At 51.8% G+C, this 25,493-nt stretch overlaps 1 protein-coding gene across 1 annotated transcript; it reads left to right on the forward strand.

Moving 5' to 3' along the window:
* The first annotated feature begins 238 nt into the window (after positions 1-238).
* HNRNPUL1 (heterogeneous nuclear ribonucleoprotein U like 1) lies at positions 239-24,792 on the forward strand. The gene is made up of 15 exons (XM_065423152.1): positions 239-413; positions 2,802-2,936; positions 3,782-4,070; positions 5,964-6,037; positions 6,942-7,081; positions 9,610-9,709; positions 10,241-10,353; positions 11,641-11,907; positions 12,943-13,065; positions 13,608-13,736; positions 19,227-19,395; positions 20,094-20,432; positions 21,060-21,265; positions 22,224-22,388; positions 23,864-24,792. The coding sequence occupies exons 1-15, from the start codon at positions 239-241 to the stop codon at positions 23,978-23,980; spliced, it is 2,541 nt and encodes an 846-aa protein (XP_065279224.1). The 3' UTR covers positions 23,981-24,792.
* Positions 24,793-25,493: the final 701 nt, after the last annotated feature.

A 25,493-nucleotide genomic window follows, 5' to 3' on the forward strand; every position in this document is an offset into this window, starting at 1 on the left:
CACAAATTAAGCGTGAGCGGGAGACGGGCGACGAGGGAGGCGAGAGGAGCGGGGCGGCTGTTACCCAATCAGAAGCGGCCTTCCATCGCGGCGCGGGGCGCTCGGCCAATCAGCGGCCCCGTGGCACGGCGGCGCGGCGCGGGCCGGGAGGAGGGCGATGGCGGCCATTTTGAGCCGATGGCCGGGCAGCCGCGGCCCAGCGCGGGGCTCTGAGCGGGGCCGGGGCGCGGGCGGCGCCATGGACGTGCGGCGGCTGCGGGTGAACGAGCTGAAGGAGGAGCTGGGCCGGCGCGGCCTGGACACGCGCGGGCTGAAGGCCGAGCTGGCCGAGCGGCTGCAGGCGGCGCTGGAGGCCGAGGAGGCCCGGCGGGGGCCCGGGGCCGGCGGCGGGGACCAGGCGCCCGACGGACACTGTGAGGGGCGGGGCCCGGGGGGGAGCTGCGCTGGGGGGGGGGTCCCGGCCCCGCCCCTCACCCGAGTGTCGCGCCTCTTTCTCCCCCCCCCGCCCGGCGTCAGCAACAGCCCGGCCCGGTTGTGGGAGCAGCGGCCCGGGGGGGGGGGGGGGTGACGCGGGGGCTGGGCCGAGCCGAGGGGCCCGGGGGGGTGACCCGGGGGAGGTCGGGGGGGGTAACGTGGGGGGGTCGGTGGGGCAACGTGGGGGCCCGGGGTGTCAGCGGGGTAACGCGGGGGGGTCAGCGGGATAACGCGGGGCCCCCGGGGGGGTAACGTGGGGGTAACATGGGGCAACGCGGGGGGGTCGGTGGGGTAACGTGGGGGCCCGGGGGGGGTCGGGGGGGTAATGTGGGGGGGGTCGGGGGGATAACGTGGGGGGTCGCCAGGGTAACGGGGACACGTGGGGGGTCGGCGGGGGTAACGTGGGGGGTCGGCGGGGTAACGGGGACCCGTGGGGGGTCGGGGGGGTAACAGGGGGACCCGTGGGGGGTCGGCGGGGTAACAGGCACCCCGAGTCCAGGGCCTGGCCCGCACTGATGGCGTCGCTCTGTTGGGTGCGGGCGACCAGTTACTAAAGTCCCCAGGTCGGGTCACCAGACATCAAATGTCAAAAATCGGGACGGGGGGGGGTTAATAGGAGCCTATATAAGAGAAAGACCCAAAAATCGGGACTGTCCCTGTACAGTTGGGACATGTGGTCACCCTGTCCCCAGGGGACTGCACCGGGGGCACAGTCCCGAGGCCCCTACGGCTCATGGCGCTGGTGAGACTGGCGGGCGCTCTGCCCGCCGGTGTCATCTGAGGTCACTGCCAGGAGAGCTGCACCGGTGTCCGCAACGGGCCGGGCGTCTCCACTGCGGCGGTTGGGAACACGCAGGTTCTCCCCGGGCCCCGCTTGGCAGGTGGGATGTGCTAACCCAGCCCCAGGGCGTGAGCGCCTAGTGGTTAGAGCAGGGGCCACGGCCACAGCGAGTCGGGACTCCTGGGTTCTAGTCCCAACTCTGACAACCACCCATCTCGTCCTGAGGTGGAGGTGTGGCATAGAAAGTGTGTAGATCTACCCGATAGACCCCCGCACCCCAATGAGGAAACGTTGCATCCTTCTGCCAGCTGCGGATGCTTATTTGTTGCTCCACACGATTGGTTTTTTTTGGTCAGCTCCTTGCCAGGGTAGTTCCTCGTTTTGTTTTCTTGTTGATGGATTTTGACACATCCTCTAGAGTCAGACTTCTGTCAGCTTCCCCCCATTCACCAGGGGGTTAGGGTCTGCTCTGGTCGTAGAATTGGTGTTGGCAGGTGCTGTAGAACAACGTCTAGTCTGTACTCCACTGCTTTTTGCTGGCCTAATATTCCTTCCTGGTGCGAACGTACGGCTGGAGGAGCTGCATGTGCAAGTGCGCAGATGTCTGGGTAATATATTTGATCCATTCTGTTTTATACAACAGACTGAATTTAAAAGACAGAAACTGAACTGCCCCTCAGGGGTTCTGCATTGGGCGTATGTATGGGTCTGGACTCGCTAGTCGTCTTACCGTTTTACTATATTACACTTCAAATCACGCGCAGGAAGCTCCCTAAATCTCTGGTGCTTGGAAACATGTCTCCCTGGGCAGCTTGTTTGCTTGCTAACAGCCCTTTGAGGCGTACTTTTATCCTGAATAATGGCGCATCTTGTACAGGGTCTGTGCTTCTCTGGCGTGCAGTATTTCCGTGTAACTTGCTAAGATACCGCCTCATGCTGTGAAAGGGAATGAACCACTGGTTTGCTTAGGTTCTGCACTGACATGCTCTTGCTATATCATTGCTGAATTTGTTTGATGGCCTCTGAGCAGATCACCAAAATTGGCTGTTTTGCATTTCCCCTGGAAGGTGGTGTTGCCTCCCTGGCCACTTTCACTTTCGCTTTTTGTGGAGCTTGGAAAGTAAATCGCAAGTTATCAGCCCTGCTAGTTACATCGCTAGACATGAGGGTCGCAGGTCAATACTACACATGTGGGAAGTGTTGTGTCTGTCATTGTTTGCTGGAGTGTTGGTTAGGAGACTCGCCTTACTCTGGGATTTCAGGGTTTTGTTGTTTTTAGTGGAAACTGGGTTGTTTCCATTGGAAAAGTTTTGTGACTGAAACACACGACTTTTTTGCAGTGAACAAGTGGTTGGCTTCTTTGCCTTCATGAAAGCTTTCTGAGAGTGCTGGGTGCCAGGCCTGTTAGTCTTTGTTGTGTAGCTCCCAATAGTTGCAGGGACCAATTCCCTGTTGATAAAATGCTGAAGCTCAGTTTTCCTCTGCACATTCTAGTTACAGTCCGTTGTAAGTAACGGCCTTAATGCATGCCTGTTTCTATTTGAAGATGGTGTCGACAACAATACTCATCAGAATGACCCCCAGGGTTATCAGTCCTTCGAGCACTGCAATATTAAACAGGAGAATGAATCCAAGTACGAGAGGAGATCTCTAGACCATGAGCGTCCGGTCTTACACTCAGGTAACGTTCATTTTAAAGTCGGACTTATCAGCAAAAGTCTTTGAAAAGTAAGATTATAACGAACGGGCATGTAATTACTGCCTTAAGTCACTGTGGTGCCCAGAGCTCTCCTTTGTTGGTGGATCAGTCCCTACCGGAAGAAGGAAGCTTTCTTTGGTTCTCCTCCCCTCCCTTCCCCATTCTACGTAAGGCTTTGATAGGGGTTTGCAGTTGTATTGCCCCATTGTGTAGTGTAATCAAAGAACTGGTTTCAGTCTGACAAGCACTCAAAAGGCAGCGTCAAGGGACGGAAGCTACACTGATCTGACGTCTGAGACTTGAAATAGCCTGTTCTTAGACAGCTCTCCGAAACCCTAGCTATAGATCAGTGGTGCATTTATGGTCCAGCTTTTTGTGGTTGTTCAAGGCTAGAAACGATTTCTGCACCCCTGGGAAAGCTGTGATTTTTGATTCCCACTGGGGTACAACAGCTGAATGTATTGCTGCCAAAAAGATCACAAGACATCGGGCCTTAAAATGGCATCTCTCTGATCCCCAGCTTGCTTGCTGTCATCCCCCAAGGTTGCAGTATTTTGCAGCCTAATAGGGCTAGAAATAATTTGGGACCAGTATCCTGCCAAGGACTGGTCCTGAACATGCGATTAGGAATAGGGAAAAAATGGAGCCCTGTAAACTAATCCCTTTTAATCACACTGGGGGAAAGGATGAATTATCATAGCAAAAATAGCCTGGGGAGTGGTGGTGGGGTTTGTTAGCATTGAGCAGCTCTCAGTAAAGGCAGAAGGGTCCTTGTCTTGTCATGGGTGACTGGAATATTTTAATCTCACTGCCTGTTTTGAATGCAGAGATGAAGACAGAAGTAAAGCAAGAAGAACCAGCTCCTGGCTATAACGTGCCAGCTCCTGGCTATAACATGCCGGCTTCTGGCTACAATGCCCCTAGCTACAATGCACCCTCCTCTGGCTACAACACCTCCAGTTACGGTGCCCCCAGCTCTGGCTACAGCGCCCCCACTCCTGGCTACAATGCGCCTGATCCATCTCAGCCCAGACAGCAGCAGCAGCCACAGGGCCGCAAGAGACCTTATGAAGAGCAGCGAGGGCGAGGGTATTACGAACACCGGGAAGATAAGAGGTGAGCTCGCGGAGTCTCTCGCTTATTGCGGTTAAAGACGTTTATTCCTGGGCCAGGAGCTAAGGAGAGTCCTAGAAGCTGGGTTTAGGAAGAGCTGGGAGCGTAACTTGTTGGGTCTGTCAAGGATTTTGCCAAAGCCAGCCATTCACTTTCACTTTTTTCATGCTTGAACATTTTTGGTCATTGGGGAAGCAGTGTGACCTAGTGGGTAGAGCACTGGACTGGGACTCGGGGAACCTGGGTTCTGTTCCTAGCTCTGCCACTGGATGTCTGGGTGTCCTTGGGTCAGTCATGCCTCCCCGTGCCTCCGTTTCCTCCTTTGTACAATGGAGATAATGATAGTGACGTCCTTTGTAAGGCGCTTTGAGACCTAGGGATGAAAAGTGCTCTAGTAAGATCTAAGGGTTTGGGCTTTATTGCTTGTGAATACTCCAGCACAGTGAGCGACCTGGCATGGCCGTTATCACAAAGAATACGGGTCTCACGGTGTGTAATGTCCCACATAAAGCAGGGTGTTAATGGCAGACGGTAATCTGGCTCTGGGACCTCATTCCAATTGACTTTTTTTCAATGTTGCTTTTAATTTTGCGCAGTAGCAGAGAGGAAGAATTACCTCATGTTTAAATCTCAGAACTGGGAGTCAGGAGATGGGGCGTTTAGAGGGGACCCTTCCACTGACTTCCTGTATAACCGAGGGCAAGTCACTTAACTTTGTTTCCCATGCGTAAAACTGGAATCATACATAGCTTCATGTGGGTGCTATGGAGCTTCATTAATGCTTAACAGGGAGAACTTTCAAAAGAGCCAGAGACTTAGGCACCCAGCTCCCCATGCCTTTCAGTGGGGCTTGTGTTCCTAAATCCCTTAGGAGCTTTTCAGAAAACACCTCCCTAAAGAGCTTTGAGAGCATCCTCAAAGGAAGTGTTAGAGAGGGGCAAAATAACACATGCTGCATGTGAGTGAGTGTTCACCTAACTTGAAAGAAGAATTAGAAGGTGGTATCTCCTGTTAGAACTTTCAGCTCTTCCTGGTTTGTGGCAGGTTCTCCCTTGTATTTAGGCTTGGAAGGATTAGATTTTTATCAGTAAAAGTTGGTAAAGATTGATTTCTTCAAACACATGCAAACGGGCAAAAAAAAGGTCCGTTGATAATCAAGATGGGCAAAGTGAGAAAAACGCTGCTTGAGAACTTACGCGTTTGATTTCAGGTTGTTTATTGGGTATATTTTGACGATAAAGGTATAACTTTATAAAAGCTTTAACTTTTTGCATCCCAGTGTCTGCTGTTATTAAATAATAATTGTCTGATGCCCCTGTTGTCTAACCCTCCAGAATTTCCTTCAACTGTGAAATTTTAAATACATAAAAAAGTTAAAAGCAACTATATTATCCGTCAAAATGATAAACAATAAAAATCCAGTTCTGCCAAGCCTGCTTGTATTTAAGAAAGGGATTGTCCGTATGAAATTGTTTCCATCCAGTCTTGGTCAGAGTTCATGTGTGTTTTAAGAACAGGTCTGGTGCTGTGTTCCCCACAGCTTGTGCGGTTATTGGCAATGGTGTGTCAGTTTCACCGTTCTGATCTGGTGGTTTGTTACAAGCAGTTTGTACAGGGTCAGTAACTCTACCAGATGCAGGGCCCAATGTAACATCCCGTGATGGAAACCTGGAAGCTTTCAGTGGTGGGGAAAAGGGTCACTGGCAAACGTTCCCGGAGAGCCTCTTCACCTTTGCTTTTCTAGTAGGAGTCTCTGGTTGCAAATGCAAACATATCTGTCCCAGTGAAAGCCTGACGGTTCTTTCTTCCCACCTTACTTGCTGCTCTTTGTCCCCAAAGCTCTGCCTTGCTGGGTGACACATGAGTCACGTTGGTGCCTTGGTGTTTTTGCTCTAGGGGCCGATCGCCTCAGCCTCCTGCAGAAGACGACGAAGAAGAGTTTGATGAGACGCTAGTGGCCATTGATACATGTGAGTGCAGGGGGCAGAGAATGGTGGCACCCTGCACCCCAAATACCTTTACATGGGGGTCTCCTTCCTGCCTCTTCTCAACTTGAAAATTATCCAGGATAGCAAGACTAGACTTCTCTGGTTTGACTGGAGGACTCTTAGGGGTCCCAGAGAGATACTGGCAGCTTTCTCTCCCCATAACTGGGGGGCAGGGCTATTGTGCCTTTAACAAAGACTGCCTTTCTCTGTAGTGCTTACGCATTGGAATTCATAGAGTCCAAGGCCAGAAGGGACAACTGTGATCATGTAGTCTGAGGACTTCCCTGAATTCCTTCCTGTTTTAATTAAACAGTGTTAATGAACACAGGTTTTACGTCTGACTAAAGATCTTTCCAGCTCCCTTGTTTATTTTTCAGATGTCATCATCTCTCTTGTCCTTATCTGGCCCCTAGCATGGTAGTACCTGAGCGTCTCACGTTCTGCAATGTATTGATCCCCCGCCAGTCTGGTGAGGCAGGGGGTGCAAGATAGGGATAGGCCCTTCCGTTATCCCTGTCTTACGGACGGGATCTGAGGTGGAGAGAGACAAAACAACTTGTGCCGGAGCTGGGAATTGAACTGAAAGGCCCAGCTGTGCTAGGCATGCGGCAAACATAGAGTAAATGACCGTTCCTGCCCCACACAATTCATAACCCAAGCTCCTCCTTGTGCTAAGACAAGGTGTAACAGGTGGATGAGACAGACAGGCAGGTCGGGGAGCGGGGGAACGCCAAGAATAGGGCTTTTACTGTATTATGGTAATGTCTAAAATCTCATTGTGCAAGGGGCTGTGGGCATAGAAGGTGGTGTGCGGTTCTTAGCCAGTCTAGTGCACTGATCACCTCCATATTGTTCCAGTTAACAACCAGACCTCCTTGTCCTCTAGATAATTGCGACCTGCATTTCAAAGTCGCCAGGGACCGATACAGCGGCTACCCACTGACCATAGAAGGCTTTGCTTATCTGTGGTCAGGCGCCCGAGCTACCTACGGAGTGAGGCATGGGCGAGTCTGCTACGAGATGAAGGTAAGAGCAGCGTGCTGCCGCTAGCAACATGTAAGTCACCATGAATGGTAACTTCACATTTCATGTGCTAGGGATCTTCCAGTGGGGAAAGAGTTGGATTTGGGAGCATTTCCAGCAGGAAACAGGGCTTAGCCATGAATAGGACTAACAGCAAATAGGTTCCTAACGACTCATCTGAATAGCCAGCTTCACCAAGGGGAAAGAGTAAGATGAAATCATAATCTCCACGTGTACGCTTCATGCCTTTTTTCATTGCAGCCTACGTAGCCTTCCTTCTGAGCAGAGATAGGGGCTGTGGAGTAACAACACAGATTTAATTCAACTCCTTCCGGTTGGAGAGGAATGTCTATCCTTTAACCCGGGTCTCCTTTTTCCATGGAGGTGCCCAATTCACTGATGGTGACCATTAAATCCTCTTTTTTTATCAGCTGAAGCAGCAAACCCTCTTTTTTCCATGCAAGTGGCATTATCAGCAAAGTTGGCTTCCTTTTTAAGATGGTCAGACTGAAATCCCTCCACTTCTGTTGTGGGGCTAGTGACTTCAGTCTAGCCGTATCCCTCAGGCAGAGGTCAATTGGGTCAGCTTGCAATGACTTGGTGACCTTGGATTCTTTCCCTGGTAGCTGTATCTTGTTCTCCTGAATCTATAGCTTCATTTTTCTAAAGTTTCTAAAAAAAAATTTAAAGTGCAAGTTGCTTAGCCCTTAACATCACTAAAATGTAAATCAGTGCAGGGCAGTCTTCGGGCTTGGGCAGAGAGCCTGAAGCAGTAGCTTTAAAGAGATGACAGTCTTTGTTCATTTCGGTTTGGTGTTAACTCTGATGCCTAGTGATGATGCACTGAATGTCAGTGCTGACTATTTCAGTGCAGATCATAGCATGTGTGCATGGGGAGGGATGGCCGGCTGAAGACCTGTCCCGTCTGGCCTCTTGTTTCGGGTCATAAGTGGACAGCCTTTGGATTGTGGTTGTAACATGGGAAAGCTTTGGTGCTCTTTCCAGTCTGACCCCTGGTTGATCGGGCTACCAGACCACTTCTGTAGCAGAGCTCTCTTTTCACTTCCGGGTTCTGCGTAGTTCCACTCCACACAGCTGGAAGCAAAAACCTCTAAAACTGGTTGGAGCAGGAAACAAGAATCTTCCCCAGAAGAGCTGTGCATGCACCCGTACCTCCCCACACTCACTCGGGAACGCCGTGTGCGATCTGTCAGGCCAGACCGTCTGCACTGGGATTCGTGAATTGAAACAGTAGGAAAACACCTCGCCCAGTTACCTACAAGGAGTTCTCATTTCCTGTCACCCTTGGTAGCTGATTTCATGAGCCTTAGCGGTAACACAAAGCACGGTCCCCCCATTTGTTTCTCAGTCTGGAGCTGGGCAGAAAACTTCCAATTAGTAAACTGGAAACTTACAAACGTCAGCTTAACTCAAGTCATGCTTTTAGCCAGTTCCTTAGTGCTGCTTCATGTAACACAGAGAATTCTTTCCAGTAATCCAGGCTGCTGGCCTCTCTCAGCTGTGGTCTGTTAAAGCTTCTTAACAGAAATCTGGGGAAGAGATCATGAATACAAGGAGCTAGGACACCTGGGTTTTAATCTCAGCTCTGCCACTGACAGCACTGAGCGTTGCTTCACCTTACAGACGAGGCTAATAGGAACTTCTCCCAGAGCTGAGAGAGTTATAAAGCTTTTTTAAAAGTACAATTGCAAAATGTTACTTACTGCGTCACTAAGGTGGGTTCAAATTTCCTCACCAATGTTATGTAACAAACCCATGGTTTTTAAAAAGCTTTCAGCGTTTCATCTTGTGCTTCTCTCAGCTTGGGCTGTGAAAATAGCCTCGTCAGTTTCTCGTTCATTTCTGTTTTACTATTAGGCTCTGGTGTACTAGTACCTTGTTTTTCAGCCTTTTCACATCCACAGCCCTTTATTCTAAGTCAGTTTTCGCACACACACCCTTTCCATTTACCATAAGAGCGTCCGTGACAACGATTCTAGTTATACTGGTGTGGGGCTGGACTAGATGTCCTCTTGAAGTCCCTTCCAGCCCCACGTTTTAGTGTGTTTCGAGGGCTTGACCCAGAACACATTACCTTGAAAAGTCACAGAGTGTGGGGCGTGGGTGAGATTTTCTTTGCTTTGGATTGTAATAAAACATTCAGTGCCTTGGGGGTCGCAACCCAGGGGTGGAGAAACCGCGTACTAGCACAATGGTTCAGTGACCCCATTGCAGATGCTCCGGGGAACCATTGACTATTAAAAGTTGTTACTCTGAGAAGTCTTTAAAACTTGGTGGAAACTCTGACTTTTACAGACCCTGAATTTGGGGCCACGTTTTACTGCATGTCTCTTTGCTTTCATGGCTCTAGATGAGACAGGGTTGTTAGGCTGGTAATTTACTTCTCTGAAGTGTCTGTCCCTGGTTTCTGCACAGACCACTCCAGGCGTTGACTTTAAAATGTAAAAGGTTTTTTGTGAACCCAGTTGTCTGGGCATGAAGGTCATTTCAACCCTGTTTTCTGTCCCCAGATCAATGAAGAAATCTCTGTAAAACACCTTCCTTCCACAGAACCTGATCCTCACGTCGTGCGCATTGGCTGGTCCCTGGACTCTTGCAGCACTCAGTTAGGTAAGGGCTGCTGCAGCTTTTCATATGCCATGCCAAAGAGACACATCATGGTACTTCTGTGATGCACTGAAATGTTTGTAAAGTCTTTGATGTCACTAATCACCTGGGTCCCCGTCACCATGGCACCCAGGTGCTCGTGTCCCTATATGGGGTGGGAGGCCTGTACCCTGCCAACACCTCACTAACTGCTTACGAGGGTATTTTCTTCAGCTCTTGGTTTGCTCCAGATGTAGCCGGGTCATTCATCCGCTGCCAGTGTTAGGGGGTGGCTTGCTCAGAGGTGGGGCTTGCTTAGCCCTTTCCGTCCACTGAAAATGCCCTAGCCCCAGAGACTCTTCTCTCTCCTCTGAAACAGGGCTCTGAAGCTGGGAACGTTGTAGCCATGTGCAGCTAGCCAGGGCTGGCAGTAACCCTGAGAGGGCAGGGCAGGGCCTGTACCCTTTCCATTAGCCTTCGGTTAAGGAAGTGGCGTGTGCAACCCTATGTTTGAATTGGCCGTGACCAAGCGAGCCCCTTGGACTCTCTCTTCAGGGGAAGAGCCCTTTTCCTACGGTTACGGAGGCACCGGGAAGAAATCCAGCAGCTGCAAATTCGAGAACTACGGCGAAACGTTCTCGGAGAACGACGTCATCGCCTGCCTTGTTGTGAGTATGGGCTCTTGCTGCTTCGAGGGGACGCCCCCTCGTGCTGCCAGTGCCCCCCATCCACTCCTGCAGGCACCACTTCCCGTGCGTCCTGGCGTGGAAACTGACCTGCTGGCCGAGCATTCCATCAGCCGCAGCCCCCGGTGACCTGTCGCAGCTGCGGAGTTCCCGGTGCCGCTCTTTAAAGTGTGTTCAGTCACTTCATTTCCATAGTCTCTTTTTGAGGCACCGCAGCAACCCCACCCCCTTCCCTCCTCTACAATTATATTCTTAAATATAATGTACGCTGCCAACACCTCACTAACTGCTCACAAGGGTATTTTCTACAGCTCTTGGTTTGCTCCAGATGTAGCCGGGTCATTCAGCCGCTGCCACTGTTAGGGGGTGGCTCCCTGACCGTGTCTGTGTAACCATGGCCGTGGCCGGGTTGAATCTGCGCCCTCGGGATCTAAAACCAGTGAGCAGGAGATAAAGGACTGGGTCTCTAGGAGTTTGTTACTGCCCGTCTGCCCGTGGTCCAGACACTAGAGGGAGCTTCCATCTGCCGCGTTTTGCCCGCTCCGTAGACTGTAACTGAGGGCTTAGGGAGGAGCTTCGCGTTCTGCTTCCAGGCTGTTTGCTTTGTGCGTTTGACTGCGCTCTGTGTCTGGTCATTTTCACTGTGAAGTCAGCCCACTTCCTCTGTCCCCTCTGCAAGATCCCCATGGGAAGAGAAGCAGCTTAAAACCCCGAGATGCTGACGGGGCAGGTAGCATCAGATATGACACCGAGCTCGCTGCTGCGTTCGCCCCCAGGAGTGTTAACGTAGGTGGTGACAGGGGAGAGCCCCCTGCTGTAGGTCGGGATTTCCTTGCAAAGTTGGGCTGGGAATCCGCATCTCCACACGCCCATCTTCCTCCCCTCCTGGGTGTCCAGTCACACACTAGTTCAGTTAGGGGCAGAGTCAGAAAGCACCTGACAGTTACTCAGACCACGGTGCGGTAACGACCTCCCTCGGCACTAGGCTTCCACGCCGGAGCTGTCAGTTCCTCACTCGGTGCTGGCTGACCTTGGAGCAGGGCCCCCAGAGAATTACCTTGCCAGAGCTGTGCTTGCGAACAGCTCAGAGCCGGGGCCAGCAGCGGCAGGATCTTCCCCGGGACGCTGGGGATGCTGTCTCAGTGGGTGGCTGTGATGTGAACACACGTTTGCATAGTTCCCTGGTGTGTGCTGTTCAGACAGTCCCTAGCGCTGTTTGCCCCTCTCCCTGGCCCTGCATTTACACTGACTCTCTTCCCCTGTAACTAGGACTTTGAGTGTGGGGAGGAGGTGGAGATGTCCTTCATGAAGAATGGGAAGTGGCTGGGCGTGGCTTATCGGGCACGAAAGGAAGCGCTGGGCGGCCAGGCGCTCTTCCCCCACGTCCTGGTGAAGAATTGCGCCATTGAGTTCAACTTTGGGCAGCGGGAAGACACCTACTTCCCCGTCCCCCCGGGCTTCACCTTCATTCAGCACGTTCCACTGGCCGAGCGCATCCGTGGGACCATAGGACCAAAGTGTAAAGCAGAGTGTGAGGTAGGTGTTGTGCATTGCGCTGTATAATCCACCCGCTTCCTGCTGTGAGGCACTTACAATCCGAGTGTCAAGCTCGAGCCAGCTGGGGCTAACAGTGAACCGGTCCCATCAGCGTGGAAGCAGCACCAAACAGCACGCCAACTGCCTAACCATCGAGTGTCTCGTGGGCAGAGGGAAAGGTTAGAGGGTGTTTGGAGGAGGACAGCGTGCGGTGGCTTTTTACTGCCTGCAATTCCTGTGACCAAAGATCTGAGCTGGGGTCCATCTCCCCCAATATCCTGCCTCCAGTGGCCAGTATCTGCTACTTCAGAACCTGGGGCAGGAAACTCTGCCATTATGAAATAACTTGCCCCTAGTGGGGGGCCGGAGGCTTTCGATTCCATCCACCAGTCTTGTTTAAATTGCTGTTCTCATTCTCCATGTAAATCTCCAGTCCTGCTCTCAGTTCTGCTAACCCTTGGATTCAGTGACGCCTCGTGGCGATGAGTTCTCAGGCTAGTGTGCATCTCGTCCAGTGGGAACTCTATGGCGCCGCTAGTAGGGAGAGAAGCAGGTGTGTTGGCTTTTAGTAAACGTTGCCTTGTTTTAAAGGCACCACAGCTCTGGTCAGCTGGAGGAGTGACGATTCTCCAGCTGTCTGAGCACGCAGCTGGGAATCAGCAGCTCCGGGGTTCTAATCCAGACTCAGAGCAGCTCTCTCAGTGCGTGCACCTCTGTGAGGGTTTTCCTAGCTGTGAAGTGGGGATGAGCTCAGATGCCACAGTGATGGGCACGCTCTGAATACCTGGATGGACAGGGAGGAGGAGGAGGATAAAGTAGTGCGGGCTTGTGGTTATGGAGCCAAACTGGGAATCCAAAGTCATTGGTTCGGCTCCCTGCACGACCTTGAGTAAAGTCACTCCCCTGCCTCGCTTTGCCCCGTGTAAGAGGGAGTGTCTGTCTACGTCAGAGGAGGCCTTGGAATTAGTGCGTGGAAAGGACAAAGCGCTCAGTGTTGTTGCAATAGCTGATGTTCTGTGTGTGTGTGTGTTTCAGATCCTCATGATGGTGGGGTTACCTGCTGCTGGCAAGACCACATGGGCCATAAAACACGCGGCTGCCAATCCAGCGAAGAAATACAACATTCTGGGAACAAACGCCATCATGGATAAGATGAGGGTAAGAGATGAGCCCTCGTCAATAGCTAAGTCTCCCACTTCTGCGGATTGCTCCTTTTTCGATGATCAGAGGGGATCGTTCTGTTGGAAAGCAGTCACTCTTGTAGTAGACGTGACAGGGGAGCTCTACACCTTTCTTATTCCTGGTCCCGACTCAGCCTTTTCTTAGAGCATATCGTTCGCTCCTTTCATTCAAGAACCTTTAAGTGGTTCATACACGTGAGTTGACCTCATATGCCCTGCACAGTGAAATGGGTATTGTCCTCATTATGTAAATGAGGGAAATGATACATTGAAAGTAATTGGCTTTCCCTGGGGTCATTGCCACAACTCAGAAAACAATCCCAAGAAATCCTGACTCCCAGCCCCTGTTCTAACCACTAAACCCCACTCCCCTCCCAGAGCAGAGAATGGAACCCAGGAGTCCTGTGCTGTAACCACTAGACCCCACTCCCAACACTGCCACATGAGGTGCTGAGGATCCCACCCCCGCAGCAGCTCGCAGACCCCGCACTGTAACCCTGTACCGTATTTTCCTTCAAGGTGATGGGACTTCGGCGCCAGCGGAACTACGCGGGCCGCTGGGACGTCCTCATCCAGCAAGCGACGCAGTGCCTGAACCGCCTGATCCAGATCGCCGCCCGGAAGAAACGCAACTACATCCTGGATCAGGTACAGAGGCCTTCGCCCAGCCGCCTCCCTGGCGTCCGCCTGTGCGCGTGACCGGTAAACGGGCGGCGCGGCGCACTCAGGCTTACCCGGTGCACTGCAGAAGTGTTAACCATGTGCACGTACATGTACACCTGTTGTGTGTCTGGGGCTGAAGGAAAACTCCCACGGTAAAGACCATACCAGAGAAATGAGGTTCAAACACTCCGTGGTGAGTAATAGGAAGTGCCCCCTTAGCTTAACCGCGCACAGTTCCAAATATTGAGAGAGCTTTTGGAACGAAATTGATTGTTCTGTTTAAAGTGTATCCAGGTAAGTGGCCGTGCAACTAAATACTGGCTTTTCAGGTCAGGGAAGATAGGCTAAGGTAAGTGCTGGTCTCTGGACGTTTCCTAGAGTGCCCTAGGGATCCGTAAGTACCACTGGTGAGTAGTTTGTTGTCTTTTGTTGGGCTGGATGTCCTGAGAAGAACAGGTAAGCCCAGGTGAGTCACAGCCAGGCTGGCATCGCTCAGGGTTATAGGAAACCAGACTTCCCTCCCATTGCATGTGCAGACTTAAACCTCATGGCTGCATTTTCAAAGCCCATTAACTTCAATGGGAATTGAGCATCTCATTCCCCTAGGAGGCTTTGAAAGAGCCCTGTTCTGAAAAGCCCAGCAGCTCTGGATCTTCATCATCTAGCTGGTAGCTTTCCCAGCGATCCGTACAGTTCTTTATGTGCCCATCTGGGGTTCCCTGTCAGCTTTGGGTTAAGGCTTAAAGGCAGGGCGGCCGTAGGAAGCCACTGTTCTCTAATCCTACCACTGATGCGGTTGTCTCAGAGATCAGAGGCTGTGGATAGCATTTAGCGTCTTCCCTTTATTAAGACACGTCGGCGCTAGCCACATTTGATGGCAGCACTCGGTTTAGTTAACTAGGGCATACGTGTAACTGACCCGCACGCGTCTGTCAGTTCTGTATATTGAACCCTGAACCTGAACAATAACCCTGAAATGTAGGATAAGTGTCTGAGGATTTAAAAAAAACTAATGAATACCCAATTTGGCCTAAAGGGTGCACAAATGAGATCTTTCTTTGCTTCATCCGTCTAAAATTCCGAACTCTGGTACTCTTTCCTTGTACAGTATTGATTACATTTGCCTTGAGCCTACAAGTGAGATCTGGGTGCCAAGCAAACTGTAGATCGTATGTGGAGTGAGGAAGTGTCTTCCCCACTTGGGGCTGGAGAGTTGTGAGCGCGTGGGTGTCTGGAAGGTTTGGATTTAGCTCCTGCTGGTTTTAGTATGATACAGAGGTGAATGCAGCGAGAGGTTGCTGTTGTGTTAGAGGTTTAAGCATGTTTCCAGTACAGCTGGCTGCTTTCTTGATGGAGAGAGAGAATATTTTTCCTCAGCTGCTATTGATTCTAAAATGTTTAGGCAGCTCAGTATGGAGTTTAGACTATAACAGCGTAGTCTGTGAACTCTGTTATGGTCCAAGATCTTTTACTCTTTAGGCAACTCTATGTTTGGCATATGCTTCTCGGGCTTTGTCCGTCTGTTTTCTCGTGGGTTTTCTTGAGTTGTAGCTTTTTGCAAGGTTTAAATAAGATGAAGTGTTAGTGACTGTTCTGTTTTAACTGTAAAACTGCAAAGAGATGGTTTCTGACCTTCTTGTACCTGAAGAACAAAGCCCAAAAGCTTGTCCATATAAACGTCTTTCAGTAAGCTGCTGTGCGTTTCTGTACGGATGCTATGATTTTATGTAAGCTGCTGTGCTTCAAGGCAAACTCCTTTGCAGAAATGCATTTACAAATTGACTGTGTATCTATCATGTAGATGAGAGTTGAATATTTTTTTAAAACCTTTAATGACCGAGGATTCAGGAAAGCTGCCATGATCTCTATTTGCTGTGTTCTCTCTGTAAACCTTCCGGGATGTCTTGCAGTAGCTGAGAAGCCTTGGCTGTTAACTTTTGAAGGTGCCCTACTTGCTAAACGGCTGAGAGTTGCATCAGTTTGCCATATACAACAACCACAATGGTCTGGAACTGGTAAAGGTCCCCCCACAAAATTGCGCTGTTGTTTTGGGACGTTTTGTGCTTTTCAGTCCCAAAGGGCATTGTGTATCTTGCTGAAAGTGTCGTGGGCGCCTCGCTGCGTAATTATGGCTAGAGCCTCTGGTGGGCCCCTTGCCTTGGTTAGCACACTGCACCGTGGTTCCAGACTGGCTCTGAGAAAACAACGTGGCCCATTGAATTCTCACGCTTCTTGCGGAAGTTAGGGAAGACGTCCAGCTATGTGCCGGCTTAGGAGAGCTGGTGGAAGCACAGTACAATCTGCAGCCAGCCAAAAGATTGCCAGAAATCTGGCTGGCCAAGCCAACTGGCGCCCCGTTTTTGCTTTGAGTTTGAGCTAGCCTTCCTTTGGGCCGTGCTGGCGTAGTGCGCGCCCTGCCGGGGGGCGGAGGTACAGCTGAGGGAAGGGAGCGTCAGCGCTCTGAGGATGAATGCATTGCTGGTGTTTATTTCGTTGGCATTCCAGTGAGCGGTACAGTAGCCATGTAAAAGATTCAGGGGCAGGTCCTCAGCTGTCGTAGAACAGTGCCGCTCACTAGACGCTGATGGAGCTCGCTGATCTACACCAAGTGAGGATCTGGCCCAAATCATTGAAACCCAAGTTCCATGGCTAGATCTAGTGCCTTGTGGGAAGAATAGGATCCCCTGACCATCTGGAAAACCCCACTCCAAAAGCATGAGTGAGACCCGAAGCCCTGCGCCCTGAAAGGTAACCAGTTAATGGGCAGAGCTGAGTCCTCAGGGAGCCGAGATTCTCCCTGCATTGCTCGGATTGAAGGGCAAACAGCTCTCTGTGATTGGCTTAAAACCAGTCTCCGCACCCATGCTTGTGACTGACCTCGGGCCATTCCCAGCTGTCACCTTGCCTCCTGCAAGGTAATCAGCAGAGCATGGGGTGGCGGAGGCAAATCCCCAGGTAGGAAGTGAAGCCAGGTATCTGGGTTCTCGGGTGTTCACACTGAGCAGCAGCAAAAGTAGCTTAATAAGAACACGCCCCTTATCCCTTTCCAGCGTTCTCCAGGCTGCGCCCCGCGGGGCTTAGTATTGTACCAGCCTGTGTTGTGTTCGAGGGACGTGCTGCTGGCATCAGCCCGTTTCCTGGGGGCTGGGGAGAGTAGCAAGGACGCTTTGTGCTGTGTCAGTGGGCTCAGGGTCCCCTTTTGAACCTCGGACCTCACTCCTTCCTTTGTTGCTCCCCAGTTCTGTGGCCCTTCCCTCAATCGAGGGGGTGGGCTTTGCCCTTTCTGCTGGGCCATCAAGTAGGCCCAAACCTCCTGCTGGAATGAACCTTCTCTGGAGTGCTGAGGAGTAACCTTGCTGCCTGGAATTGACAGCAGGGGGTGAGAGCTTAGCTTTAGGTGCCACTCGGCCTTGAAAGGAGGCCAAGAACGTGGAACTTGTTTAATACGTGTGGCCTAGGCTGCTCCTGGATCCAGTTCTGTTAGTCGGCCGAGGGCGGGAGGCGGCCGTGCTGTGCGAAGCCTGAGTGGTTGAACGTTGTGCGCTGGTTTGCTAGATGCTCAGCTTTGGCAGTGGTTACTGTGGAGTGCCTGGTAACGGCGTGCTGGTCTGGCTGTGAGCTGATGCCTTTTTGCAGCAGTGTTCTGTGTCCTGTCCTTGGCTCTCTGCTGTAGCAGTAGCTGCAGAGGTTTTTCCAGCTGTGAATATTCTCTCCTGCTTTGGGAGCAGTTGGGCCCGGTCTGGGACCGGCACTTGTGTGAAATGTTATTTCCAGCTCATCACCACCGTTGAGCACGTACAATAGATGCTGAAGGAAACCGAAGCATCAGTGTTTCAGCAACGCACATATCTCTGGCCTGTCGTGAAGATCTTAATCACCGGAGGAATTTTAACTGAATAGATACTTGCATTACAGCAATCAAGACTGGCATCTGTCTGTTGAAAACCATTGTATACCGCAAACAGAGTGTTAATGTAGTGTGTGAAATCCCCGAGAAGGGGATGGTTGATCCCATTTTATATTAGAACTAAAACTGAGGCTCAAAGCAAATCCAGATGTTGTGGCGGGAAATGTGCTTTGTGACAAACGTGTAACAAATAGTCTCATTAAACCAATGAGAGCGAAATGATTTTGGCTTAACAAAGCCGTAGGTTGAAGTCCGCCTAAATGTCAGTTTTTAATAGGAATAAAGTTAAAACATGAGGCTTCAGTTTCCCAGTTTATTATTAGATCCCATCTTTGAATCCGAGATGCCTGTATACTGAGTGCTGCCCCCGCTGTCATGGCCGTCCTCCCAGGGAAGAGCGAATCGGTTAGGATCCTTCTTTAAAATACATATGTGCGAAAAGGTATTTGATGAAACTACCCCACTGCAACACAAGAGACAGTGGTAACATCCGAGCTCATCCGGGAGACCCTCATGCAGCTGGGCAGTCTAGCTGTGTGAGTGCTGGGTTAGCTGGCTCAAAGCTCCCTCCATCGCCAGCCTCTGATTCCTGTGTAACGCGCCTATTTCTGTGCTCCCCTTCGCTTCCTCTGTCATTCTTAAAACAGCCAGCCTGCGGGAGCGTGAATCTTTACCGCTCCTCGGCAGTCATGGCAGAGAATCCAGCTGGTGAAAACAAGCCGGGGGAAGGGATGTCTCTAGCATCTGGTCTGCACTGTTACGGGGGGAGGGATAGCTCAGTGGTTTGAGCATTGGCCTGCTAAACCCAGGGTTGTGAGTTCAATCCGTGAGGGGGCCACTTAGGGATCTGGGGCAAAATCAGTACTTGGTCCTGCTAGTGAAGGCAGGGGGCTGGACTCAATGACCTTTCAAGGCCCCTTCCAGCTCTAAGAGATAGGATATCTCCATTAATTAAGAATAAAAGAAACATGGGGCTGGAAGGGATCTCAAGAGTCCATCCCCCGGCCCCTGCTGGTGTAGGATTAAGCAAACCTAGACCATTCTTGACAGATGTTTTTCTAACCACTTCTTTAAAACCCCTCCAGTGACGGGGATTCCACAAGCTCCCTAGGTCACCTGTTCCGGGCCTAAATTATCCTTCGAGTTAGAAAGTTTTCCCTAATATCTAACCTGAATCTCCCTTGCTACAAATTAAGCCAATTACACTTCTTGACCCATGCAGGTTTGCATTTAACCTGTCCGGCTTCCCACTTAAAGTGTAAATTACTCACTTATTTCTAAAGAAAGCAAAGCACAAACCCTCCTCTTCATGGTTCTCTCTTGGGGGGGAGCGAAGCAATGAAAGATCTCATTTGAATTGCAAAAAGTACCAAATGTGGGTGTTCTAACATTTCTTTCCCCGGCTTCTGCGCCTAAAAAGGTAGGTTAGCTGTCCAGGGTACTTCACAACCATCTAAATGCGCGGGGGCACCATGTCTTCTTTCACCATTGCAGGCCACAATGCTCTGTTGGAAAAGAGAACGCCAAATAATGAACGGTTTTTGCCTCTTCTTTGTCACCATTGCTAGACAAATGTTTATGGATCTGCCCAGAGACGAAAAATGCGTCCTTTTGAAGGTTTCCAACGCAAGGCTATTGTAATTTGTCCCACGGATGAGGATTTAAAAGATCGAACAATAAAGCGCACTGATGAGGAGGGGAAGGATGTGCCAGATCATGCAGTGTTAGAAATGAAAGGTAGGATCCTAGAAACGAACAAACCGATCCACAAACCACACGCGGCCAAAACACCTGTTGTGTTGTTTAAGAGCTGGAGAGAGATTTATTTTTGGTTTCAAATGCTGACCCTGAGATTGATCTTTTGTCCTCCCTTCCTTTGTCTCACTTGTCATCTTCCATCTCCTCTTCCCCCATGCTTCTCCTCTGTCCTTAACAAGAGATGCTATAAACCCAAGTTGACTTTTTTCCAGTGGGGAAAATGTTATGTATCTTTCATGTTATCCTCCCAGAAACCAATAATCAGAGCAAGGCTCGGGGTTGTTTCTTTCCCCTCCCCCCAACAACAGGAAAAAAACCCTTTCCTGCGAGATCATGATTCTGTCCAGATGAAAGTGACTGTCTGGCTCCCCTGTGACTGCATTTCTCGCAGCTGGACACAAGGGGGCAGGAGAGGTGACTGGTACTTGGATGCAGTGGAGACCGGAGTGTGTGGCCCCCCTGTCATTGGCTGGGGCGGGGATGACATCATGCATACATCATTTTCGTGGTTTATGGTGTCTCTTCCCTTCCTGTTTACTTTTGCCTTCCGATCTGTCGCCTCCTTTCTGGTGGTCCGATGCCGTGACGCAAGGCTGGGCAGCCTTTGTCCCCCTGCCAGGCTGCTGCCGGCTAGCTCACGTCTCTTGTTTTCTCCTCTCGCCGGGCCTGCAATCCAGCCAACTTCACGCTGCCGGAGGCTGGCGACTTCCTGGACGCGGTGATCTACATCGAGCTGCAGCGGGACGAGGCGGAGACGCTGGTGAAGCAGTATAACGAGGAGGGCAAGAAAGCCGGGCCCCCGCCGGAGAAACGCTTCGACAACCGGGGCGGCGGCGGCGGCTTCCGGGGCCGCGGTGGCGGCTTCCAGCGCTTCGACAGCCGCGGGGGTAGCGGCAGCCCGCAAGGAGGCAGTCGCGGCAGCTTCCAGAACCGAGGGGGCAGCGGAGGCGGCTTCCGGGGCAGCGGGGGAGGGGGCAGCGGAGGAGGTGGCGGCAGCAGCGGAGGAGGAGGAGGAGGTAGAGTCTCACCTGTGCCCCTCCCAGGGTCAGAGCTGTTGGCGGGGGAGGTCTGAGCACGGAGCTAGGCCGACGCCGTGGCCGGGGGCGGGTCCTGTGCTATCAGCGCTGGGCTGGAGAGCTGAGTGTGGTTCCCACCTCTGCCGCAGAGCGCCTGTGTGCCCCCAGGCAGCGCTTGGAGGGTGGGGTCTCCGAGGTGCCCGCGGGGCTTAGGGGCCCATGTCCCATCTGCGCAGCAAGGGGTGCGGGTGCTTTCACCCCCCCCTTGTCTAGTGAGACTGTAAACTCGGGTCTCTCTGTGCAGCCCCATGCCCTGTGGAGGGGGAGGCAGGCTTGGTCAGGATCTTTGCAACCCCACTAGTATAATGCAGGGGGGACAGTCTCTGTGGGGATCTGTGCTGAGACCCGGGGGGGGGGGGGGGGAGAGACAGTCTCGGTAGGTGCGAGGGGGTCTGATCCTCACTCCTCGGGGAGAGTGGGCTGCGCTGCCTTTGAAGAACTGCCGTGTGGGGTAGTTTTCGGGTGCTGGGCCCAGTCGCATAAACAGCCACAAGGATTTATCAATGAGACGTGTTCCTCTTGGGTGTAGGGGTGACTCCTGTTGACAGCCCCTGCTTTCTCTGCTAGGCTTCAACCGGGGCAGCTACACCCAGAATCGCTGGACAAGCGGCACCAGAGACAACAACTCCAGCCCCCGGGGCAGCTACAGCCGGAACACCCAGCCGCAGAGCAGCTACAGCCCCGCTCGCAACCAAAGTAGCTACAAGCCTCCCAGCAGCACGCCCCCCACCACCAGCAGCACCCCCAGCAGCTACAGTCAGCAGCAGCAGCAGGTCAGAGAACCCATCGAGGGCTGTCCGACCCCACCCTCAGTCCCAGGGGCTCTGGTCACCTTCCCCACCCGCCTGGCTGACGTTGGTCATGGCTGGCTTGTTGCTTTCTCTCAGCCTCTCCCCAGGAAGGATCATGCGTGCGGTGGAGCAGGCTTGGGGCGGGAGTGCTTGGAAACGGGTGGGCTGCTCTGTGTTTGGCTGGCCAGAGAAATGAAGGTCATTAAGCTGGAGTTCTTCGAGGTGGCGCATCCCAGGAGCGGGAGTGTGCCCAGGCCATCCTGAAGAACCCGCATCCCGCCCCCTTTCTATAGAGCCTCCAAAGCAAACATTTCCATCTTGTCCCGTGTCCCCCTCCTCCCCGAAAACAGCTTTGGGAAGATCTCGGAGAAGTCAACTTTTCCCCCACGTTTTTCTAGTTGCTGAAAGCAGCATGTGAAGTGCTCCCCTTCCTTCTCTTGCTTTTACCCCTTTTCCCCGGGGGGCTAAAAAGGAAGGGTTTTTTTCAATGGGGGGAGACCCCGAACATGTGAAAACTCTTTTCATTTTGAAACGTCAGAAGTCAGACAAGTTGTGGGCGTGGGGGGGGACTCTGGGGGAGGGATTGGCTGGCCTGTGTGAATCCTAGAATTGTCAGGCTGGACAGGAATGCATGGTGGGACTGCAGTTATCAGGACGGCCCCTTCTGGATTTCATCTGAATTTTTCACTTTTCCCCCTGGAGTGAAATTGACATTTTTCCTTTCTTGGCTGGTTCTGCTCTCTCTTCCCTGGCTTCTCCAGCGGGCGGCCGTGAACGCCACGGTCCCTGCAAAGAGAGTGGGCGCATGCTGGGGTCACCCTGAGCCTGCCCGGGGGGGAATGTTTCATGCCTGTTCCCCCCTGGGCAGCATGGGGAGCGCCTTGGAATGGTTGTCAATGAACCATGCCGCACAGTAACAATCCTGTCCCTTTCATTACAGCCAAGTTACCCCCAGCCCTACACCCAGGCGAGCTACACCCAAGGAGGAGGGTACACTCCCAACTACAACTATGGAAGCTACAGTGGTTATAGCCAAAGCTACACCCAGCCTCCACCGCCGACAGCACAGACCTACAATCAGCAGAACTACAACCAGTACCAACAGGTAGGTGGGAGACGGGCTCTCGGTCAAGCGATGACCTGGCCGGAGGGTAAGCTAAGGGTGTATCTGACCGTAGGACGAATGGATGCTTGTAGGGATGGAGGAGTGGCTCATGCATAGGACTGGGGGAGGGAAGTTTCAGTGTTTCACCCTGGCTCTGGCTGATGTGCTGTGAGCTGGGGCCAGTCGTAGAACTTCCCTTCGCCTCCTTGCTGTTAGCGGAGAAGTTGAGGATTAGTGCAATGTTTGTGGTGTCCCTGGGAGAGCTCAGGCAGGTGACTTCCAGCAGCCGTTGTCCTAGGCTGTAATTCAGTCTCGAAGCTGATTGTAGAAATCAGCGTCGGTACTGATCTGTTGGCTTCCCAAACGCCTTCCTGGTGCCTGAGGATCCATGCGAGATGCCCTGGTGCTCTGGCTAGTCATTTAGAGCGGGTGCGTGTTAATGGTACTTTACAGAAGATAATCCAAACCCAAAGGGGTCTGCCCCAGAGAGGTTAATCCTGAGGCCCGTGGCCTATGCTCACCGTGGACGGGCGAAGGTGCTCTTTGACTCAATGGACTTTACCCCACTCCTGGGCAGGGCTAAGCAGCACCCCTACAAATCCCACCTTACAAGGGGATGGCCAGGCTGCACAAAGGGTTCGTTGCTGTGAAGCGGCGTATTGCAGCGGCACCTAAAGGCCAGGCCCCTCGGGGCTTACAGCCCTATGCGTGCCCCGAGGGAGTGCGAGTCTCAAAGGCCGGTGCTGCGGATGCCAGATCTGCAGAGCACCTCTCCTGGGCACAGGGCATCTCAGAGCCTGCAGCTCCAGGATGAAGAGGTTGGTCAGCGACGCCCCCTCTTGGGCGCGGCGCGGGGCTCTGCCATCAGGGTGAGCCCTTCGGTGCAGAAGACAGAGCGTCCATCCTTGGTGCGTTCCCAAACTGGGGAACAAACGCCCCCAGGACTAAGGATCAAACCTTCCACTCCCAGTGCCGGACATGCTTCTCCGACCTACCTCTCCCATATAAAGACAGCAACGCAGATATGTAGAAAGTCCCCGTCAAAACGCTCCACTACCCGCTTCCCCCTGGGGAGATGGGGAGAGACCGACACGCAACACAAGTTAGCCATGTCGCATAGTGCATGCAGCAGGAGAATAAGAACAGCTCTTCTCTAGCTCAAAGCCCTGGCCGAAGGAAGTCAGTCTGGCTGTCCCCATGGCTAGCAGAGGTAAGAAGTTAACCAAGGGAAGGGACTTGCCGACGGTCACCCAGCAGGCCAGTGGAGGTCTCACCGTCAGGGCTGTAACCACTGGGCCACGCCCTGACGAGGTAGAGTCGTGAAAACCCTGGTCTTGTGGGTTTGCATAGGTGTCTGAAATGGGTAAATCCCCAGTACAAACGGCCTGATTCCTGGCATTAAGGGTCTGGTGGTGCTGGGGACTCCCAGCTTCGCCGGCACACTGCCCAGCGATAACTCTGTCGTCTCCCCCCAGTACGCCCAGCAGTGGAGCCAGTACTATCAGAACCAGAGCCAGTGGCCTCCATATTACGGCAGTTACGACTACGGGAGCTATTCGGGCAGCTCCCAGGGAGGCTCCAGCGCTCAGTGAAGGCCAGCAGGAGCTAAGGAGATCACACCCCCGCGTCTTTCTCTGGGAGCAGCCTGCAGCCCCTCGGGAAACCTCCGCGTTTCACTCAGCGGCTCCGTCAGAGCGGTTCCTGGTCATCTTTGGAAACAGGCAAGGGAAGTGGGACCTCCGCCCCTTGTTTTCTCTCTGTAGTTTTGACGATGAATGCGTTTCCTTGTACACTCTCGACAGACAATGGCATGCTCCCTTCTTCCTACCCTATAAGAAAGTTGCATTATTTCTCTCCATGTGTTTAAAACCATCTCCTTTCTATTTTTTGACTCTGAAAATGGTAGGATCTTAACCAGCTCCCCTGTTCTAGGTACTGTACTCCCAGGCCAGGACTCTCCTTGTCTAAAATCTGCAGTAGCAAAGGGCCAGCTCTGGCCCCGATAGGCCTTCTCCCTTCTCCCCTACGCTACACAATCGTGCTAGTGAGAACTTCCAAGACTTCACTGCAGTTCAATGTCAATCTCTCCTGGAGGTGTTATATTCATCTATTCTGCAAAACGTTTTTAAAATAAATAAAAAAAGAGGGAGGGGAGATGGCTGTTTTATGGTAATTATGCTTTTTTTTAGATTTTATGTAACTTTTTACCGTGGGTCAGCAGCTGTTAATATTTCATCAAGATAACAATTTCTTTGCTCAATCCAGGTGAGAAATAAAAGAAACCATCTTAAATGTGTAACTTTTTATACAATGTCTAAGTTTCTGTAACTTTGCACATGCTTTGTTTTGAGTTGAATTGTAACAGCTTTTTGTATTTGGAGAAAGAGTGAATATTGAACTTTAATGTCTTGGTGTTTTTCTTTTCCCACTTTCATAAATCCTCTGGGGGTTTTAAAAAAAAAAATCTGTTTGATCGTTAACATGTCCCATCCTAAGCCTCCACTTTATGGAAAATAGCAGGCAGTATATAGCTAATGGATCCCATTATCTGTCTGCCACAGCTCGTGTACAAGCTGCTGCTTAAACCTTCTAAACTTCAATCAGAAGAACACTTCAACCGATTTATGCATGAAAAGTGTCTTTTCAAAACAGCTTTTTACAAAACCGTAATGTCACTCAGAGAGATATCCAGGGAGAGTTTCAGAAAAAGCTTTTTCAAAGGAAGTTTGTTTTTCAAGAAGGCACCTTCCCTGGCTGTGTTTCCCAAAAAGAGAGAAATTGATTAGCTCCATCTCCTTGGCTTGTTTATAAACTAATGTGAAATTTGACACATCTGTTCATTACCTAGGCTTAGTGAAATGCAAACTAGGTGGCATAAACAGGGGAAAGTTAACTAGATTTTTAAGTGTCCTTGTTTTTAATAGGTAAGGGTCTCTCTCTCTTAAAATATGGGGCCAGATCCCCAGTTGGTGTGGCCCAGGAATTTTACATTTTCTTGCATCCCTTTTCAAATCCTTGAGTAAAAGCCACCTAGTGCTTTTGGACACCAGAGGCTCAATTCACCACCACCCTACTTGTTTTGTCACTTACCAGTGCAGCGTCCCC

Source organism: Emys orbicularis (genome assembly GCF_028017835.1).
Source record: "Emys orbicularis isolate rEmyOrb1 chromosome 21 unlocalized genomic scaffold, rEmyOrb1.hap1 SUPER_21_unloc_8, whole genome shotgun sequence".
NCBI lineage: Eukaryota > Metazoa > Chordata > Testudines > Emydidae > Emys > Emys orbicularis.

Excerpts from the sequence above, each read along its gene's own strand:
- HNRNPUL1 (XM_065423152.1), top strand. The coding sequence starts at position 239 with ATGGACGTGCGGCGGCTGCGGGTGAACGAGCTGAAGGAGGAGCTGGGC. Across the intron at positions 414-2,801 it reads CCAGGCGCCCGACGGACACT|ATGGTGTCGACAACAATACT; the intron begins GTGAGGGGCGGG and ends TTCTATTTGAAG. Across the intron at positions 19,396-20,093 it reads TGCAGTGTTAGAAATGAAAG|CCAACTTCACGCTGCCGGAG; the intron begins GTAGGATCCTAG and ends CCTGCAATCCAG.